General features: G+C 42.2%; 1 protein-coding gene across 2 annotated transcripts in view; it reads right to left on the bottom strand.

Annotated features, from left to right (window-relative positions):
• Positions 1-22,315, bottom strand: part of LOC138467543 (interleukin-20 receptor subunit alpha-like) — a 219,648-nt gene that overhangs the window by 135,045 nt on the left and 62,288 nt on the right. For both annotated transcript variants that reach the window (XM_069607653.1, XM_069607652.1), the window contains exon 2: positions 20,825-20,957. In XM_069607653.1, the coding sequence (XP_069463754.1) occupies positions 20,825-20,957 (133 nt within the window). The remainder of the gene's footprint in view (positions 1-20,824; positions 20,958-22,315) is intronic.

Raw genomic sequence — 22,315 nt, 5'->3', positions numbered from 1 at the left:
TTTAGCCCCGTCCTAATTAGTACAATCTTATGTTAATTGCTCACTAATATAACGTACCCAGGCAGTGCCGGCGTGGGTCTAAATGTAAGGTAAGTTCTAACCTGACTGCTGAGTATCATCTCGTCTTTCCTCTTATCTGCCAGGTAGTGCCCAACCCTAAACTTTAGAAATGTTTTTGCCACCACAGCCAGTAACTTATGATCGTGAAAACAAGGATCGAGACCCAGCTTGTGTGAAAAGGATTGAACATAAATGAATCGGTCAACCTTACTCCATCTACTTGATTACAGAGAATTAGGGTGAAGGGCCTTAGTTAAATTCTCTACACTATCCCTCCAGAGGTTGTACCAGAATAAATTTGGTCTGGATTGAATCACATCTGTTAGGTACGTTAGTCCAGTCTCCAGGAGGGAAGTGTAGCCCGAGGTGGACTGGGGGACTAAAGTCATCTTCTTAAGACGTCTGGAGAGGGATTACATCTGTGTATCCCCATATTCCACAACCATTTATATTTTGACTGATAAGATACATTATGTGCTCTTGAACTTAAGAGCGGGGGTGGGCGGAGCCGACAATGACTCCTTATGGAAATTCAGGACGGACATAGACGCCCTTAGCACTTATTATTAAGTAAGTGAATAATTTCCCATTTTTTTAAGCCAGTATTTTCCCATGCATCTGTGATGCTTTATAAATCACCCAAAAAAGACACAGGAAAGACGTGTACATTAAACATTTGCTTGCAGGGTCACATGTGAAGGGTGGGCCCCGGTTCCTTCACGTTAAGCACTGCAAGACTTATTTGTGTACAACATCCACAATGTATATGATATAATAGGTTATTTATAACGCGTGGACCGGGGATCGAACCTGTGTTGCTCCGTGTTGTCTTGTTTCCAAGGCGAGAACGTTGCCGCTGAGCTACCCTCCCGAGAGGCACGTGTACACTCTTTGATTGTGTAGTTGCAATTGAATACTCAATTTAGACACAGCCCAACAGTGGTATTTCTTTAGTTATTTACTGTAGCATTAAGCCCCACATTTTGGGTGGGCTAGAGCAGTAACAGATTGCCAGCCCGGGCAGGATATCAGGGCCATTAGCACCCGAGCCCACCCCCGAAAATGCAGGGCTTAACGCTACCAGCCCCCATCACACATCTGGGCTGCTGATAGTTTATTTGAGGTGACCAAATAAGAACATGATTGCATAGAAATGGAAGCAGTGCCTCTACACGAAGCCTCTCTTACATTTCTCTGGACTGGGGAGTGTAGAAAGAGGCCATCGCAGTGCAGAGGGTGGCGGGAGGTAAGGACAGTATTGAGGACAAGAGGCGGTGGATGGCCTTGGTGGCGGTGAGGGCAGTGGGAAGGTGCAAGGATAGGCCATGAGGCCAGTAGCAAGGTAGAGATGGTGGGACACTGGCGGCTTCTACTCCATCGCTAATTTCTTTTATTACTCTATGCCTGCAAACAGGTCGCGTCCGGGTATAATCGTCAATGTCTTATTCACGTAGTCTTTCTCTGACGTGTTTCAGGGAAATCACTCCCATCTCACGAGTTTGGTTGTCTCGGATGAATCGGAACAGTTTTTACTCCCTAACGTTAACATTGTAAAGGCTTTCATTGCGGAGATGTGTTGGTTCCCCCGCGTAGCAGCTGCTGACTTATTGGAAGATTTGGCAGTAGTGAATGTCCCTTGACATAAAATGGAGCAGGCAGGTGTAGGGACCTCGCGAGACGCGGTACAGTGTAGTCTCGCGAGAGTTCCTGCAGGACTGTAGGAGAGCCGTGAAAAGCAGAGGGCTCACATTCTGAAGGTGCCAAAGGTTGTACTCCCGGCGCTCCTCCTTACAAGAGACTAAAGACAGAGCAGAACAGGACACCTCTATCCTGCCTTAATTACCTCACATATACCAAGGAACATTATAAGAACCCAGTTTCAAGGTCAACTGCATGTGGTTACCACAACAAACAAAGTATTCAAATCCATCTGGCTGTTTTCCCCTTTATTATACAACAGCAGGCCAAGCTCTTCTTTTATATATAGCTTTTATATATAACTTTGTGCCACCTTCTAATTAAATTTAGCATGTAAGCAGGCGAGACGCTGAGTCACGCACGCCTGCGAAAGTAAAAGAAAACCAGCTGTGTACACTTTGTCTTTTGGACTCTCCCGCCCACACCCTGCTGTTACACTGCCTGAAACCTTGCAAACATGGTGTGACAATGACACGAGCACACGGTATTACGCCATATATCAGCCGCTGTATAAACTTTACATACTAGACTACCTAACAAGTATACAAGGCTGAAAACTGTCTACATTCGCACATAGTATTACGCCATATATCAGCCGCTGTAAACACTGCACATATCAGACTACCTAACAAGAACTCAAGGCAGAAAACTGTCTCCATTAGCACACGATATTGCGCCATATACCAGCCGCTGTCAACACTGTACATATTAGACTACCTAACAAGAATACAAGGCTGAAAACTGTCTACATTCGCACATAGTATTACGCCATATATCAGCCGCTGTAAACACTGCACATATCAGACTACCTAACAAGAACTCAAGGCAGAAAACTGTCTCCATTAGCACACGATATTGCGCCATATACCAGCCGCAGTAAACACTGTACATATTAGACTACCTAACAAGAATACAAGGATGAAGACTGTCTACATTCGCACATAGTATTACGCCATATATCAGCCGCAGTAAACACTGCACATATCAGACTACCTAACAAGAACTCAAGGCAGAAAACTGTCTCCATTAGCACACAATATTGCGCCATATACCAGCCGCTGTAAACACTGTACATATTAGACTACCAACAAGAATACAAGGATGAAGACTGTCTACATTCGCACATAGTATTACGCCATATATCAGCCGCAGTAAACACTGCACATATCAGACTACCTAACAAGAACTCAAGGCAGAAAACTGTCTCCATTAGAACACGATATTGCGCCATATACCAGCCGCTGTAAACACTGTACATATTAGACTACCTAACGAGAGCTCAAGGCAGAAAACTGTCTACATTAGCACACGGTATTACGCCATATATCAGCCGCTGTAAAAACTGTACATACTAGACTACCTAACAAGAACTCAAGGCAGAAAACTGTCTACATTAGCACACGGTATTACGCCGTATATCAGCCGCTGTAAACACTGTAGATATTAGACTACCTAACAAGACGTAGTCTTCACCATATTCATCCATGCTGAGCAGAAGCAAGAGAAGATTGCCCAGAACTGTGCTTTTCCATAAGCAGCAAAACCGCCGAAGTGCAGGCGCCTCCACGATTCGCTCATATTTATGCAGAAATTGTGCAGGATTGGAGACTTGTTAATTAGTCAAGTGCCTGAATAGATTGTAAAAACAGAAGAATTGTGGCATATGATACACCCGTGTTTAATAATGACATGTTTTTGAAAAACTAGCCAATTGGAACAATTACCCACAGCTTCCCAACTTCCAGACTTCCATATTTGCCTTAGCAAAAAATGCAGAAGTTCGGCACACTCACTTCTTTCAATAAAACAATTCATGAGTACATTAATTCGAAAGTCCGGCATTGTGGGTGCATAAGGACTAGTCTTGAATTCTCTTAGAGAACGGCTACTTTTTCCCTCTGTTTAAGACAGCGCCCGAAAGGTTGGGCTACACCTACATGTGCTTGTAGTCAACCTTGTTTGACATTTTCTGTTTCAACCCTTAAAATTGAGAAAGGAGCCTGGGCAAGCCATCTTCCCAGCCTCACAGGCTAACAGGAAGCATGCACCGATTATGGAAAGTTTTTGGATCCCGGCTCAACCCAGAAACATTGTGTTAGAAGACCTGCATGGTCTGAAACTTAAAGACAACACAAAAGGATTCAGTGTTGCTACTGAAGTAGGCATTGTCTAAGGCGGTTAGCCGCATGTGCACAAAATACAGGGATAAGTATTGTTTTATTGTATGGGGTTTATTCATATCTTTACGTCCATAGAAGGAAAGACAGACAGCATAAAAACACATTGTTAAATAAAAATACAAAGTTCAAAATGTATTCATAAAAACATTTGAATTATTATTGCATTACTAAAAATAAACAGTTCTTATTAATTTACAAGTAGGGAGCCTTTTTCTGTGTCAATTGGCAGTTCCTCAGCATTTATAAAAGCTGCCACAGCTATATCTTCGAAGGCAAAACAGGATACAGACATAATTTCCAGTGTTCGTTTCAAGTCCAACCAACTAAGCACAACTAATACTTTTTTAAAAGTATAATACTCCTTTGGAGTGCATGGCTGGGCAATTCATAAACAAGTGTCTGGCGGATTCTAAGACCTCTGCATTCATACAGAACCTGCAAGCAGATTCGGATAGACCAATCAGCCCTCTCCTTAGAAGTATCTCTTTCATAGGAAGTACATTCCAGCATAGACTCATCATGAGAGATTGATAATACAAGTTTGGAAACAATGATAAATAAACTGCAATTGTGCCCCTAGGTATATAGTCATGGGAAAGATGCTGGAGAGATGGGTAGCCATGGAACGAGTCAATGGTATTAGTCCAGTCCCGTTTGTATAGCACTTCTTTGACTTTTGTTGGTCTTAATGTCAATGAATCCGTATCCATTTCAAAACCCCTTATTAAAAAGTCACAGTAGGTTCTCAGTTTTCTCAAAAAACTAAAAGAAAGTTGGCGGGCACATGCTTTGTCTTGTAGGACAAAGTTTGCTTCAGAATATAAGGTGTTGGGACCAGAGGTAATAATCTTTGGATATAGAGACAAAGTCTGCCACTTGGCCCGAGCCTTAAGAGATAAGAGTCCGAGCTTAAATCTCATTGCAGCCACCGGCACCACTTTAGAAACTTTCAATACCCGTCTCCACATCTTGCCCTCAATCATATCCAACCAAGAATGCTGTTTCGTGGGCCAAATCTCCAGACCATATATTAATTGAGGGATAACCTTTCCCTCATAAAAGTTAATAGCTGTCTTCATTGACAATCTACCAAATTTTCTATCAACCATTATTAGCTGATTAGCTCTGCGCTTTTAAAGTAAGCATTGCCTGTATGTCCCTCAAGGAGGGACGTGCTGTAACGTGGTATTCCAAATATGTTAGACTAGATGTACTGCCTATTAACTGCGACAAACTGAACCCTTGTTTCCACCCCTGTGATATCTCAAGGATTTATTTTTTAGAAGGGTTGATTATCAGCCGTTACCTTTCGCATAGTTGGAAAAAGCACAAAGAAGTCTCTGCATTTCAATCCTGGAGCCATCGAAGAGGAGGAAGGCCATTCACAATGTTTTCATTGACCCAAATATTGGGGCAATAAGAGCAGCTGGATTCAAGGTATACCCTATGTCGGAAACATAGAGATTGAAAAGACAGGGAGCTAATACGCAGCCCTGCCTTAATCCTGAGTCAGTGCTTATGCAACGGGAGAGATCCCCGACTTGGTTTAGACGGGAATAGATTCCAGAATTTTCATGTAGGCCCATGATCAGCCAAAGGAGACCCTGCGGGAGTCCCAATGTCTTTAGTTTTAACCAGAGTCTATCTCGGTCAACCCTGCCAAAAGTCGCCAAGAGATCTATCAAGGCCACGTATATATGTGACTTACTCTCTACACTGGACTTCTGCTGGAACTCTCTGATGACTGCATCATTGATGTTCGTTGAGTGCCCTCTATGAAAACCAATTTGGAATGTATCCAATCTCTCTGTACACATGGCCCCGTCCTCCAACTCTCGTAACAGGACTGCTGAGAAGAGTTTACTTTCCACGTCTAGGAGTGCTTTTGGCCTATAATTTATGGGGCCCAGCTTGTCCTCTCTTAAAAATTGGGACCAAGTAAGAAGATCTCCATGACTCCGGAAAACCCTCTGAATCTATCACACTGGAAAATAAGAGAGAAAGAATTGTTGCCCAAGTATTAGGATCTTTCTTCAGGTCATCATTCGCAAGGCCATTCAGGGCAGGTGTGCCACCAAAGCCTTCGACTTCTTTATCAAACTGCTTCAGGATCGGGTCTTGGGATACGGTTACCACATTTAGTTTCTGCTTGAACTCTCTGTCTCTCAACAGAAAAAAGAGGGTTGCTAGAACACAGTTCCTCAAAGTGCTTCAACCACAAACTCTCTGAGACTGAGTTCAGTTGACCAAGGGGTTGAGGGGGGTTCAGTGAATTTACTGTAGCCCAAAGAGCATGGGCATCTCTTTTAATCAAGATTTTAAGAATTACTTCTGCATCCCCCTGTAAGAGGATAGCTGTATCATTTTTTCAAATGTTCTTATCGTTTTGCTTTAGTAGTTTACGTTTACAATTTTTCACCACTTGCTCTTCTGAACCGCGCTTCATAGCCCTGATCGGCCTTCAAAAGGCCCTTCTCCTAATAACTAAAATGTCATCATACTTCATGCATGAGTTGCTTTTCTGTTCTTTCCTTTAGCTGAACTATAACCAAAGATATTATTCATAGTTTGCAATTGTTTGATGAAATTGCACGAGCCAAAGCAGTCTAGTTTCCATTCGTATGTGGTGGTTTGTGAAAGGTCTAACAAGTGTCTATTTGTTTGGATTCGGCCCTAGGTGACTATCTCATCCTATTCCCCCCACCATTCAAGTCCAGATTAAGTCACTATGTGCAATACTGCTATACTGTAATGCAAAGTTTACGGATGCCATACCATGATCACTCCAATTGTTCTCCAATATAGATAGGTCTGAACAAGCACAGAATAATGTGTGATCGACAAAAATATAGTCGAGTGTATAATAGCTGTTTCCCATTTGCGAATTAGGAGTTCATCTACCCAGATTCACATCCAGTTGGCCAAGCTTTTGTAAGCCCAAAGATGACACCGTAGCTACCCATTTTAGGTCTGCAAGGGCTTTCGGATTCGTAAGGATGGATTCCGGGATTAATTCCCGTAAATCCTCTCCAGGGAATGTCTCTGGACAGTCAGCATTTAAATCCCCAGAAAACAAAAGCCCCCCACTCTCGTTAACAGCCTTCCATTGAATGACACATCCTTGAATGCACTGCAAGGAGGCATCCAGATCAGCCAAGGCCGTATGCCAGTAGATGTTAATCAAAAAAAGTACAGACAAAAGATTGTTACTGAGTAGCTGAATAGCCAACATCCCATAAGGGAGATTGGGTAGTGCGGCCGCTTTCAGGCCGTGGCCAGTCTGGATTGCCATGATTAACCCACCTGCTGGTCTACATGTCCCACTTGTTTTAGCTGCCTGTTGAAATACCTCATAACCATCCAATACTGGGCGGGTGACTAACCATGTCTCTTGTAAAAAATAAACAGCTATTTTCCTTTAGGCATACACAGGTGTCTGTGCTGTTGCACAAATTAGAAGACCCCCCAAAATTCCAGGAGACAACCTTTAACCCGAAGCCCTCCAACAGAGCACTATTACATTGATTATTTATACCCCTTTGACCACAGGGCAGACGTTACTGTTGACAAGTCTGGTCCTGCCCCTCTGCTTAAATGCAGATTGGGTCTTTCTGTTTGCCTTTTCAAAAGGCCTGGTATTGAATGAAACCTTTAGACCACTGCGAGCATTCCTCACGTTCACATGTACATTCTGGGAAACCTGACTCTCTATTTGGAAGCCCAAGATGTTTAATTTAGGGGCTTCAGGTATGACAAGATCCAGGACTAGGCTAGAATGTAAGTAAATGACACACTTATCAGCCTGTAGTCTATTTGGAAAATGGATTCTCTCTATGTCAAATGAAGAGATTGCCTCAAATCCGGAATTTCTGAAAAAATGGTTAGCACATTTGATCTATTTAAGCAAATGTGTGCACCATATGCTAACAAACAGGACATTAACAAAAAATTGACATTCCTTTATTTTGAACTGTAGTACTATTTCTGTTTAGGTTGCTACTGTTTCGCATTCACTCCCCTCTAAAGAGTATAGCCTGCCCTTGGCCAACGTTACCTTACCACAAAAGGCAAAGGAGGTATATCTCTTATCTGTGGCTGTTTTACCTTTATAATTGGGATCCCTCTTGTTTTGAAGAAGTGTGAGGGCTGAGGAGGCGGTTTAACCTCTACACATACTTGTTCTCCTGCGAGCCAGAAGTCATTTTGCCACACCTACCTAACACAACAGTGTTTAAAAGAAACAATTTCTGTTTTATGTTTCTCTTTTTGAAAGGAGGTATACAACACGGTTTTACCTTTATGACTGAAACAGCACTCTGCAACTTGTGGTACAAGTTTGGGTATAGTTCAAAGAAGCATTTGCCATTAATGGATTTCATCAATTCATCAAATTTTTGCATTAGTAATGTATGTTAAGGATGATATCACACATCAAAGGCTGTCACTGGCTGAAAGATTATCGTCCAATGTACCAAATGAATTAATTAATTTACTGTGCCGTTGCATGCAATGTTGCTATAGTGACACAGGCAAGTAAAAGTTTTTGTATTGAATTTTCAATTCCCAGATAGTGTCAACAACTTGGACATGGCTTTACTTAGAATCTATGGTCATCCAGGACCACTGGTAAAGGGCCTTGAAACACATTGTGTATAGGAGTATTATAAACACCCAATATATTAGTAAATAACAGAGGATAACATTCCTTCATTGCTAATCCACTGCACTAGCACAACACGCTTCAGCATGTGGCCTCTAAAATGAGTGTGCAAAAACACTGGGACCTCTTGAGACATTTTGGTCCTCGGAGTGTGTGAAGCTAAGTGTGTCAAACAATGCATGTTAAACACATTTTTTGATGGATGGAGACCAATGGAAGCGGCAAGTCAAGTGACATGTGGAGCCAGGTTTTGTGATCCATAAAAAATGGGACGGCACATTGTACCTGAAAGACAATATTTGAACTCGGACCTCTCCAAAGAGCGGAACAAGTGCGTGTGCTTAACCAAGTTCAGAATCATCTAGGGGGTCAACCACAATGGCCCACAATTCTAAAAAGTAATGCAGTGATCTTTCATAAAAAATAATCAACTTAGAAAACTCCAACTTGGATAGCACTCTTAATTTAGTATGCAAGAAACACTGGTGACCCACACGTATCGGGCCCATACAAGATTTTATGCCCCCTCCGATGGAGTGTTTTTCGGCCCCCTCATGCATGTTTATAGGCCCAATTCGGTGTCCTCTGGTGCCCCTGTGCTGCTGGCACCTCGAAAATTGATGTTAATTTCCTTGTTCCAGCCCTGCAAAGGTAACAGGATTCTTAATTGCTTTAATGCGACCAAGTTGGCTTGTCATGTTTAGGGTATGCATCAGTATGAAGATCTGGTAAAAGCACTACATTCCACTGCGACCCTAGGAGGATCGCCTCTCCAATATTGGATCTATTCAACTTCAATAAGCACTTTCAAATTAGCATGTCTATGCTTGCTTGGCATGACTGTGCATAGACATATACACATATATTCAGCGAAAGCCACCTTAACTTCCCGCCACCTGTGCGCAGCCTATGACCACAATGATGACATCACAGATGACATTACTGGTGACATCACTAATGCCATCATCTATGCCATCTCTGATGACATCACGGATGACATCACTGATGACATCATATATGACATCAATGATTATTTAACTAAAAAAAAAGATAAACAGCTACACATGCATCATATCACTACTTGGGAACCTTTCTGCTTCCCAAGTAAAGATGATATCTGAAATATAAATAGGACATTGCTTAGAATGTTCCTGTTTGTGCCAAACATATCTAAGATATTTGTTTTCGTAACTGATATCCAAACGTAATACTTGGGTGCTGACCAAGTGATATTTGCTTTTGAATAAATATTTATTTCCACACTTGGTAAGTGTTTGCAATAATTATTGGTTTATTGTTTGTCATGTGCTTCAGACAGTGGTTGTCACTCTTGTGACACAGATTCTTGTTGATCAAGTCTTCCATAGAATACCAAGAAAGCAATTGCTTAGGTTTCACTAGTGCCAACACATGTTTCAACCTCAAGGTGTTTCTCAAGGCAAGTAAATTGGATGTGTTGTTCCGGTTGGTGGTGAAAATAGTCAATGGTATCCCGTGTACTGGATAGTACCTGTTCCCGGATGGGTGTGTGCGCCATCTCTGATCCCGCAGTGAATAGATCACTTGGTCAGCGGCCAAGTCTGACGTTTGGATCTCAGTTACCAAAACAAGTATCCATAAACATTAGGACAGCAGGAGCTGTGTCCTTCTGAGATCCCTATACAGGCGGCAGGCTAAAAACGGAGGAAGTCCATACAAGTACCAGAAAAATCAAAACAATAGCGCAAAGATCCACAGTTCCCAAAAGCTCCAACCCTTCATCACTAATTATATCTATGACATGTTCACTACATTATAATCTGTATATACGTTTACAAACAATTAGTAGAAATAATTCAAAAGAAACACATGTTGAACCCTAATAAGTGACTATGTTTTAAAATAAACATAGGCAAATACTCAATTGTGTACACATATAATTTTCTAAATGACATGAGAAGGACTTTCAAACAAGAAACACCAATGTATTAGGATATATTTAAAGATGTTCATACATGGGGATTGAAAAAAAGTGATTATTACTCTGACTGTATATATGCATAGAAAAGAAATGAAGTTTTTTAAATACAACATTCGCTTGAAAACATGTATGTAGATGTGTATTTATTTCTTTGTGTCTTCTGTAAGTGATTAAGATGTTAAAATTAAAATAAAACACATACTGTACAAAGTAAAAGTAATCTTTAAATAGTATCCAATTTTTTATTCAATTAACTTTTGTGTATGTCATAGATGATGATATTAGTGATGTCACTAGTGATGTCATTTGTAATACCATCACTGTGGTCATAGGATGCGCAACAAGGGGTGCAAAGTTAAGGTTGCTTTAGCTTAATTTTAGGGGTTTTGTTGTGTTAGTGTCTCACATTACGTCCCTGCAAATAAAGTTTATTCCTTGAATTTCAAGGGTTTTGTTATTCCAGGGAGTTGTTCCACACACGGCCAGTGGCCAAGGCCTACAGTCATGCCCACTCTTCATTTTAGAACACTTCCAGACCACTAGTGCGCACGACCACTCTATATTTTAAAACACTTGCAACCCTTCACTAAAAGATGTTCAACAATCACAAACAATTGTTGACCTGTTTTGACAGTGGTATGGTTACATCTAAAATGTTGCATGCTTTGAGAATGCACAAAGTTTTTAGGCAAAGCACAGTGAGAATACATTATTTGCAGAGAATCGCTCACTTTGGCTAAGCAGCGTGCTGCAAGCCTCTTGTTTTATGGCCGGTCTCTTGGTGACTTTTGTGATACATTGCACAGCCTCAACTATCCACATTTAAGCAGCATTGAAATGGTAAAAAAATGACTGGCTGCAAGAGTAACATTTGGCCAGGTGCTTTTGCCCCCATAGAGAAAATCAAAAGCTGGCACCCATGAATTTACGAACAGTAAGTGAACATATATCTTAAAGTGAAATATGCAAATGTAGTTCATTAGACCTTCTTCTTAGAAGAAAGTGTGCAAGACAAAATAGCATTGGACTTTTAAAATAAGTAATGAACACAAGAAAAATAACCTAAGAGAGGAAATGTTCCAATACACATGCTTGCAAAGCATAAAGGTGGTCACCTTTTACACCCAGCAATCTATTGTGGAATATTGCCTCGAAAAAAAATCCCAATACGAGGCAAGTGCCTCTGGTGTTGTGAGTAAGTGTCTGCACTGGGAACATGACAACCTGAGGAAAATCCTGGTAGGCCAAATACTTGAGCAAGCTTGCCCACCTCAAAAAACCCAAGGAGTTGCGTCCGCCCTGTGAAAAATAGTTGTGCTGTCAACCCACATGTGTCCTTTACTCGAGCCCTGAAAAGCTGCCACAATCAGGGGAAAATAACTGCACCAGCGTCCATGATTGCAAACTCTCTTGCCACATCAATACCCATGACTTACTTGCCCTCTCATCATTTCCTCTCCTCACCCCCATGTCTGGCTTTCAACAATACTCTGCTTTATGAAGATAAGTACACATACCATAATCTCTCTCAAATATATACATCCTTATAGAACTACGTTAGGCAAAAATTCTACAATAGTGGCATTATTCCCCCCATCGTGACTTGGAGACTACAAAAACCAGAATGCAATTCAGCAAAAGGCAAAAAATTGTCTCTGGGTGCAAAACGTTCATGGACTGACAGTAGCATGGTTTTAAATAAAATAATGTGGATGCTGTTATGAGATATTTAAAACTATGAAAACACCCAGCATTCGGGACTGTGGACTGTCTCCCATCTAGGCAGTAACCAGGACCGACTCTGATAAGCTTCAAAGCAAGGAAGGATCGGGCCCCCTGAGACTACGTTGTTCTAAGTGGTCTTCTAAGGTGGGCTGATTTTTTAGGCAACATGTCCTGAGGAAGCTGGCCCCTTCCACTCTTTGAAGCAAAGCAGGGGCTGTCCCAGTCACTGCATGGATGGGAAACCCACTGTAGCTGTACACATATCAGTTTTTTGTATTATGTTTAAAAGATTTCAGTCTTTGAGAACTCACAATATTTTTATGCAATGTGCAGTGAGATCAAATTATTTGCCCAGGATCGCACACTTTGGTTAAGCTCCACACTACAAGACCCTTATTTTATGGCACGTCTCTTGGTGGCTGTTGTGATACATCGCACAACCCCAAATAAATGCATTTAAGCAGCACTGAAAAGGTAAAAACATGATCAGCTGCAAGAATAACATATTCCCAATTACTTTTGCCCCATAGCAAAAATCAAAAGCTGGCACCCATAAATATACACGTAGTAAGTGAACAGTTATTTTAAAGTGAAATATACAAACGTAATTCAATTGACCTTCTCCTTAGAAGAAAGTGCGCAAGACAAAATAGCATTGGACTTTTAAACAAAATAATGAACACCAGAACAATAACCTGAGAGAGGAAATCTTCCAATAAATATGCTGGCAAAGCATAACAAGCGATCACCGTGAAAACCCAGAAATGTGTGGTGAAATATTCCTGGGAGAACAAATTCCCAATACAAAACAAGTGCTTGTAGTCTTCGGAGTAAGCATCTGCACTGGGAACATGACAACCTGTGTAAAATCCTGGTAGGCCAAATACTTGAGTAAGCTTGGCAACCTCAAAAAAAATCCAAGGGGTTGCATCCGCCCTCGGAAAAAAGTTACGCTGTCCACTGTCCACTCACATATGTCCTTTATTTGTGGCCTGAAAAGCAGCCAAAATCAGGGTAAAATAACTGCACCAGTTTGGTAAGAGTAGACGGCCCAAAGACAGAGGGTACAGGAAGCATGTCTCGGTCTTTGGCTGATGCCTCTCTTTGAAATGGCCTTCTTGCTCCTTTTATACTTGAGATGGACTTCCTTAAGTTCTGAAAACTTCTGAAAATTGTGCTTTTATGTTCCTGTTTTACTTAATCCCTTTCCTGCTAACTTATAGCACTGCCCCTGCCACTAGTGGCTTAATCCATCATAAACCTCAAAGGCTCCAGGCCCTATATCTAGTTGACACAAGTACACCCCTCCACCCTTCAGTACTGTACTTGTGGGTGTACCACCTGGCGGCTGTGTGCCACACCCATGGGACTGCTTTCCCCAGCAGGTAGTTAGTGTCCTCCCACTTTGGCATGTCTTGGTACTTTCCTTCTGGGCTTGTATGAGCACTTGATAATCCCTACTCCTCTTTCCATTCTTGTACAGCAGTGTGTACAATTTACTTGGATAATCAAGGTAAATGCATATGAAAAGATTTGTATAACATTTTTAAGTGGCAGTTGGTGTATTGAAGTTTAATATACTGATAGGATTATCTGTAGACTTTTTCGAACTAATTGGTGGATATATGTGTGACTGTTTCAAAGCAGGCAATGAGGGGTTGGTACAAACATAACAGTAAAACGAGTACAAGGGCTGTCTTGTGCGATGGTGTGCACATGCAATCTGTTTTTTTTAATAAAGTATGGCCTAGAGATCAGTGGCGTCGCTAGGGGGGTCGAGGCCCCCCTGTGAAACCCTTTTCCCCCATGTCCCCCCCCTACCTAAGACGATCAATGACCATGTTCTCCCCTTACTTTTGTCTGTGCCCCCCTACTTTTGTCTTTGGCCCCCTCTCTGCCCCTCCTAAATTTGATTGCTGGTGACGCCACTGCTAGAGATGGGACTGCAGAGACTGTGGATAGTCATAATGGGCCACGGATTATGGTCCTTATTGTATGATAGAGAAAAGCATTTGGGACAGAAAATAGTTTCTGTGTTTTGTTCTTTTTCTCTAGTATACTATTATTCATTATTTCCATTAGCATAATACAACATACTAATGGGAATTTTGGAGAATCTTATTGCATCTAACTACTTTACTGAAAAATTTAAAGTTGATGGAATCTATTAACTTCTATTTTTTACTTCTATTTTTTAACTGTGAGATGTGGTTCCTAAAGGAACTTTTGTGGGGTGTTTTTTATTGTTTTTTTTTTTAAGGAATCAGGAAGTAAGGTGAAGAGGAAAGTAAGGGAAGGGGCAGCAAGCACAGCTATGGAGGGGCAGGTGAACAGGGGAAGATGTTGGGTGTGCATTCAAACTATGGTAGGGGGCAGTGTTTCTCATGGTCCTTGCTTGCAGCCTCGAAACCACTTCGAAACTGCTCCCCCTTGCAGAGTGGTGTTTTGCAGTATATACAGAGTACAGTTGTCTCAGATATGGATCAACAGCCTCTTATATGTTACAAGGTAGCTGGTGGGATCTTGTGCGCCACAGGTGTAGCCTGTGTGGTGGCAATATTGGTTGAGGACGATAAGGTAGAGGAATACAGCCTTCTACCTCCTGATAAAGGAACAGCCTTTCTCAGAGCATCCCGGTGGTTGGATTTGGTGTGGCGGCACATGGAGGTGGTCCCGTAGGATTACTGCCCAGGTTGTCCGTGACTGAGTACAATATTAAACTCAGTTCATTTTACCTTGGTAGCTTTAGCCTTTGGTACACCCCCAATGGTGGCAAATAATTGCCACATACATGATTCTCTCTAGGCGCTACAGGTAGGCATTTCTTCTACTTCATCTTCCTGGTCCTCTTGATTGTTTTCTGTTTTATTGTGCTTCTTCCTTTGTCTAGGCCCTCCAGCTGGTGGTAGTGGTGGTGGTGGTGGCCCCTGGGGAGGAGGCATAGCAATAGCTGATCCCATTTTTGAAGATAAATAGCAGTTCCACTAATATACTTCCAATGATGTGCTGTGTTCTAGATTGCAAATGGATAATCAATAAAAAATAGGTGTAGGAGCTGTGCAAGGGTACATTTTCAGTGTAAAACTTCCTAGAATCAGATGGAAATGCAGTTTCAAACTGTTCGCGAAGCACGGGCCGTTTGCGAAGTGCGAACCGTTCACCAAGTGAGGACGTGTTCACGAACACATCATTGTGCCACGCGCAAGGTCAGGTCATACTGTCCGGAAAGACTGTGGTGACGTCAGAGGTTCGCGAATATCGGTGAACAAAAAAACAGTGGAAAAAGCTGCAAAAAGTATATGGAAGTTTTAAAAATGTTGCTGGAAGGAGGGGAATGCCACAGTTTTTAGTAAAATTGTTGTTCATCGGTCGAAAATACTGCTATATCGAGGTAAGTATTATATTAGGAAGTTGTAGCAAATTAGGGTGCACTGGTAAAAAATTATGAAATTCAGTGAAAACACTTTATTAAAGGGACCTTACGGTTAAGTTGCACTAATACAAACTTATGAACTTTGTGAAAAAACTTTGCTAAAGGGACATTAGGGTTACAAGTAAAACGAAAAAAAACAGAAATTCACCAGTTATGGTAAGCTAAGCAACCATAATTTACGCCACCACTATGCACTGCTGAGACTAACACCCAAGCACAAATGTCATTGATGACATCACTGATGACATCATATACAAAATTAATTTTGATAAATAGTCCCTTCAAGGGGTTGTGTTTATAATGTTGGTAACAAGATGTCAGGGGTGATCGGGAGACCTATCTTCAACTACTTAATGGATTAAAGAATGTACTTATCTAAACAAAATATTATATTGGAGTGTTGTTGTTAATTCAGGAACCTAGTCATAGATACACATATGCAATGGCTGCAGCATATGCACCATAGGAGTAAAATATGTTTAATCTGGTAATTTTGGTTAGTAAAATAATGAATGCTACCTTATCAGAGTTTTGAGTAATGTTAAACATGGAATTAATAGCTAACATATCAAGAATTATGACACACTTGTGTTGCTAAGAAATTAGTGTGCTACGTATGGCTTTGTTTGCAATCACTTACAACAAACCAAGTTTCATTATGCCTTATCCCCTTATTCTGACATCATGGCAGAGGATTATGGAAGTCATATGGCAATAATGGCAGAATGGGCATAGCATTTCCTCTGCCCTCGGGAGGTCTATTGGGAAAGCGCTTGGGCCTCTCAGATACTGTGGGAGGGGTGGTGAAGATGAGGTATTTGGGGGTGGTTGGCAGGATGCCAGACCTTCACTTGCTTCATTTGGAGTTAAGGGGAGGTGGTACCCAAATCACAAAGGAAAGTAGGGAGGGTGGAAGGATGCTAGGCATTGAATGTGTTAGGGGACAAGCAAAAGGGAGTTAGAGGGAGGTAGAGGAGGACAGCAGGAAATCAGATACTCTTAAGATTTTGGTGGAGGGGAGGCAAACACACATTGGCTGGATGCCTGATATTGCCTTCCTTTTTATCAGGTGAAGGGGAGAGTAAAAATGAGGGAGGTAAAATTAAGTGACTAGGGGGTGAGTAGATTTTTGTTCTGCTTTTCAAGGGAATATGCACAGGGACCACAGACCACATCAAAATGTAGATAATTATGTTTGAACTGGTGCAGGGGTGGGAGGCGTTCTATATCAAAGATTTCGAGTGGCATCATAGACAACTTGATCTTCACACTTATCTGTCAGATGTCATTCAAAGGCTCTTAGTGGAATATATGCTTTTGCTATCTACCCATACGTAATTCTAGGTATCATCCCTAGATATGATCCATAAAGTGGGGTAGAATGTGGAGGAGGTGCCCATGTGTGAGTTATGTGCAGCACTTATGCCCATGCATAATTCTGGATATCATGCTTACATGCAAAATGCTACACATATCTAAAGAAACAGTGCATGTTCAAAGTTCAGGGCAGGTGGGGATTCCTGATGGGCAGCAAATCACCACACTATGGCTATAGGATCCGGGAGAGTAAACCTACACTTTGGCTCTTCAGTTATTGAGCATGGACACACATTTAACTATATTTAATTCAGGCACTTTGGTCACCAAGTGCGATCTAGTCCAATGACTATTGTGGTTGAAAGTATGAAAGGTCTTAAACATTCCTAGAAATAATAGTAGTCAGTGCTACTGGTCTATTAAGTAACATTAAAAGATTTGTGAAACTGCAAATGCTAACATTGGGACACCCACAATCTCATGTTTTGGGGGTAATCAGAGGTGTAGATTCAAGCAGATTATTAGAGTTGTTATGGCTTTGTAAATTTAGGAACTTATTTTAAAGCAGCGTCTTAAGTTTGGCAGTGACTTCGTGAAATGATCTGTCACAGTGCTTAGATTCCGAGAGAGGTGGTCTAGACACATTTGCCCTTTGGGTGTGTTGGACTACAACTCCAATCAGTCGTATACAGTACAGTCAATGGTAATGGATCATGGTACTTGTGGTTCAAAACATCTGGAGAACCACTAGTTGAATACTGTTCTATATAGAGTGAAGGCAAATTTCCAGTACACGTGTCCCAATAATAATAATAAATAGCAGTGACACACCCCGTCAGGGAATGAGACCAAGAGATAGGTTGCAAGGATAACAAAGTTTATATAATATAGAAAATGCCAGCAAAGAACTCTGCTGCCAAGAAATTACACGGGCAGCAGATTATAAAGCAGAAATGCATCACTGATGACAATTTAGGCTAAGAGAATTGTCACATCGCTGGTTGGTGGGAGACCTATAGCATGGCCTGCTCTATAGGAGATGCATGGCCCTAATCGGTTGCTGCTTCCCCAGTCGATCTTGGTGCACGTGGGTCAGCTGGGCTCATCTCCACGGTGAAGGTCAGGTCGGCGGGTGTTACATTCTTAACTATCTAAGCTACACGACAGGAACAGATGAATCATGAATAATGGCAGATCCCTGAACATCACATGCAAGGGGAGCCTTTGTAAAGCAGGAATAATATATTGGCATGCCAATCTCCACATTCAGGGATTCATTGATACCACACCTCCTGCACCCTGTGTATCCCCTGTGGGTTTGGTCTGCTGCCTATCTTCCTGGTACCTCACGGTATGAACAGACATGTGTTGTTATTTGGGAGAATATATTGCTACCCAGGATTAGGCCTAGGGTGGGTGTTCTGGAATAGTGAAGGCAAGGGTGTTAGATGCTTATCATGAAAGGAACTGAGGGGTCGGGTTTGCTGAGGTCTGGCCTGGCAGGATGGAGGGTGAGGGGGCACGTGCAGTTTAGTGGTGATGGATTGGCATTCATGCTGTGGCCTGTGTGACAGAATGATACTAGAGATTTGCATCATTAAGAGTACAGGGAGCGGATGGGCTGCTGGGAGAACAAGGCTTGTGTGGAGCTGGCCTGATGTGCTAATAGCTTGGCTCCTTTGAGTGAGAGTCCGGGGATGCGGTTTCCACAGCCCTGCAGAGTGGTCATGTTTTGGGCCTAGTCGAAAATAGCGTCAGGGCCTAATGCAAAATGGAGTCTCCATACCGGGACACAGGTGATGTTATACGTCTACATTTATATACTTTGGGGTTCGTGCACCTACAGGGGAGGAGGGGCCTCCTCCCCCCTTAGCCGCACTGGCCTATAGACATTGGTTGGTTGTGGGGGGAAGGCCACTTCCTTCCCAATAAGAGTGAGCTAATTTAAGGCCAGCGGTGCAACAAGTGACACTTTGAGAGTGATAGAAACATCAGCAGTTTTTAAAGTCAAGGAACAGTCTGCAAAGGGTTTTGTGTGTGTGGCAGTAAAATACCTCTAATTACAAAAGGGAAAGATTCTGGCCAACTCTAAAATCTAGGGTGCCAGTTTGCTGTCAGTGGTAACATTATTGCCACCGGTGATAGTTCATCACCAACCAAAATGCACATTATAGTAAAATCTAATTACAAAAATGTGGGAATTGACTCAGAAATGAGATAAGCTCTGAGGTGGTATTAAAAAGTGTCATATTCTTAGGAAGCTTTCACAATCAGCATAATGTGTTTTGCCATTTTATTGAACATTTAGTCACTGATGGGGGAAGTGTTTTTTCTACTTTATGCTTTATTTTTCCACCTTAAAGTTTACATATTGCATGGTCAAGAGAATGATTTACTAATGGTGTTATGTTTTTACAGCAAGTTGCACTGGCTTGTACTGCAAAATGTAGCACCTGTAGCATTTTTGCCTCAGATGGTAATTTACCACTAACAGTATTTCACGCTGGTAATGCTGTCAAACTTCTGGTTGTAATAGAGAACAACAACATTACGACCAGGCAGAGCGGCGATCTCAGTAGAGGGATAATTTACTCCCTGCAGTATCAATTTCACAATGAGGTCCAAGATGCCTACACATTGTATATAGTGGGCAATCAACGAGACAAAAAAAAGATGCATACACCTTGTGCTGCATGCATGGAGTCCAGCCTCTAAGCAGGGGACAGGTTATCGAACCAGTGCAGCTCTGGCATTCTGTTTCCAAGACAAGTGTGTTGCACCTGAGCCAGCACACCAGCACGCTGCAGCAGGAAGAGGAATACAGTGTGAATGATGTCACTACTGGGCGACAGCTTGCCCTAGCCACTAGCTTAATTGATAATGGGATATTGGTTTATAGAATTGGCCTATTTTGTCGAAATTGACAGATAACTATCAACATCTGTTGGGAAGTGATTTTTGCATTTTTTAACATCAAGTGGGAGCTAAGAACTCCGCTATTGGGTGGTATTCTGGCAGTAAATCCTCCAGAATACCGCCCAACGCAATTACCATTACCGCCACTTGGTCCGGCAGTATTACCGCCAGATTACAAGTGGCATTGACAGTGTAAGTCCCCATTTTATTGGACTTCCATTGGACTCAATGGGGCATTTTCAGCACAATTGCTGCGGCCAAAATGGGCAGAAAGTCAGCAGATTTACCTCCAGCACAGAGCTGGAGGTGAATCCTCCAACTATCCACCCAACTCACAGTTGGGCGGTGCGGTAATGTGGCGGAAACGGTATTACTGCTAGATTTTTACTGCACCACCCAACCTGTGATGAGGGTCAATGTCTAAAACATGATTTGATTGTTTCTGAACCTACAATACTCATAGCAGTGTGACGTTAGACACAGAAGCATATCATGGCAAAGTAAGTATTCTGAATTTTGAAATTTTTGAAAACGTAAAATAAAGTGGGCACTGTGGATGATAACCCAAGCAATACGTATGGATATGCGCAGTGATGGACTGGGAACCAAAAGAGGCCCTGGAAATAATTTGCAAAGTTGCCCCATATTATACATTTTCAGCAAGCCCAACCCTTTTTCTATGAGAAAATGTGGAAATAAAATAGGTTACCACACAAAAGAGGCTTAGGGTGCAGAGGCCTACCAGGAAATCTTCACAGTGCTTGAAAAGAAATCATGGAACCCCTGTACAATTAGGTGGGAAGGGAGTAATCACCTATTGTATTAGTTACAACAACTTTAAGGAATGCATATGAACTACAACAAGGAAAACATACTTCCTGTAGTGCACCGTATACAGCACTCCATCGCCAAGTCCTGCTGGGGGAAACCAACGCAACACAGCCATCATGTTTGTAGACTGAAAGTGGACATTCCGTGGTTTAGGCAAAACACAGGTGTGTTGTTTTTCTGAAAGATACAAAAGCAAAAACGCGTTAACAAGAAGTGGGGAAAACCCCAACACAACCAGTCCATTCGTTCTTGCAGTAAATCACAGCTAAAAGTGAAATGAGGTGCTCACATGACTCTTTCAGAAAATCACATGTCAAGCCATCTGCAATGTTTCAATAACAGATCTAAAACACAAACACTTGTCATGCCTAATAGTCATGTTAGAAAGTCATCTGACAGGGAGACACAGTACAGTTACAGTTCTGGACAGAGTGTCTACCCCCAAATGAATGGGCACCACTCACGGATAGAGCAGGAAGGACCGTCCCCTGCCCTCAGCACCTTCGTAGTGCTCGGCGGGACCCACCCCCTCCTTTTTGGGCAGGAACTTGCCTCATTGAATAAAGAGTGAATGCCCTAGGGTGTGCAGTGGCATGCTAGATCCCAGGTTGCAGAGCACCCAACAGGTTGAGAGGAGATAACCTAGCACTGGCATGCCCCCTGTATTCGAGTACTTTCTGGGTTCACTGGAGCTGCCTAAATGTGTTCCCACCTTGCGCCCATTCCCCCCTCAGAAATGCTGCATACAGAACAGAATATGAGTTAAGTCGTTTTTTTGTAAATGGGCCTGTACTGTGTAGTTTTGTACGGTATGTGTGCCTGCATGCATGTTTGAATGCAATCCATGTAGTCTTTTTGTGTGTGCCTAAGAGTTTTGAGATAGTCTGCGGTACATGTATGGATGTGTATGTTAGTAATAGAGTGAGTACGTGTCTGGGTGTGAGTGTCAGCGTGAGGCAATGCGTGCATGTGTTTGTGTGGCAGGATGGCAATAGCAATGAATGCTGATATGCATTGTAGGCTCAGATTCATAAAAGTAATTTACATTAAGCATTGTTGACATCATGTGTTGGCTGTGGCTCCAGCTTGGTGAAAGTGGTTTCAATCGACCATTAATAGCAGAGAATGTGGCTGCATCGTCCTGGAATATGATTTACATTGACCTTTAACAACGAGATTTGCTGAAGCCTCTTGCAAGTGCTCTACAGTGACCATTGCTGGTATAGCTTGTCCAGAAACCAGTGACCACTGCCACATCGCCTTCCCTGAGGGACCATCAATCCAAGAACACTCAGATGGTCACCACTCCTCTAGCCTAGCCAAACAGAGTCATCAGCGCAATAAAGAATCGGGTCAGCTTATCAATATGAGGCCGAGGAGTTCTACCTTGAAGCTATCCATAAGGCCGACGATAAGGAATAGGAAGCAGGCAAATGGTGATATGTATCTCCACATAACACATCCAAATCAATAAGTCCATCAAAAGGGCTTGAATGCCCAAAGTAGACCTGCAACTGGACCATGACTATGGGATG

The sequence above is a fragment of the Ambystoma mexicanum genome, chromosome 4q (genome assembly GCF_040938575.1).
Source record: "Ambystoma mexicanum isolate Mex_15411 chromosome 4q, UKY_AmexF1_1, whole genome shotgun sequence".
NCBI lineage: Eukaryota > Metazoa > Chordata > Amphibia > Caudata > Ambystomatidae > Ambystoma > Ambystoma mexicanum.
Note: the sequence above shows the minus strand (reverse complement) of the source record. Positions and strands in the feature narration are given on the sequence as shown.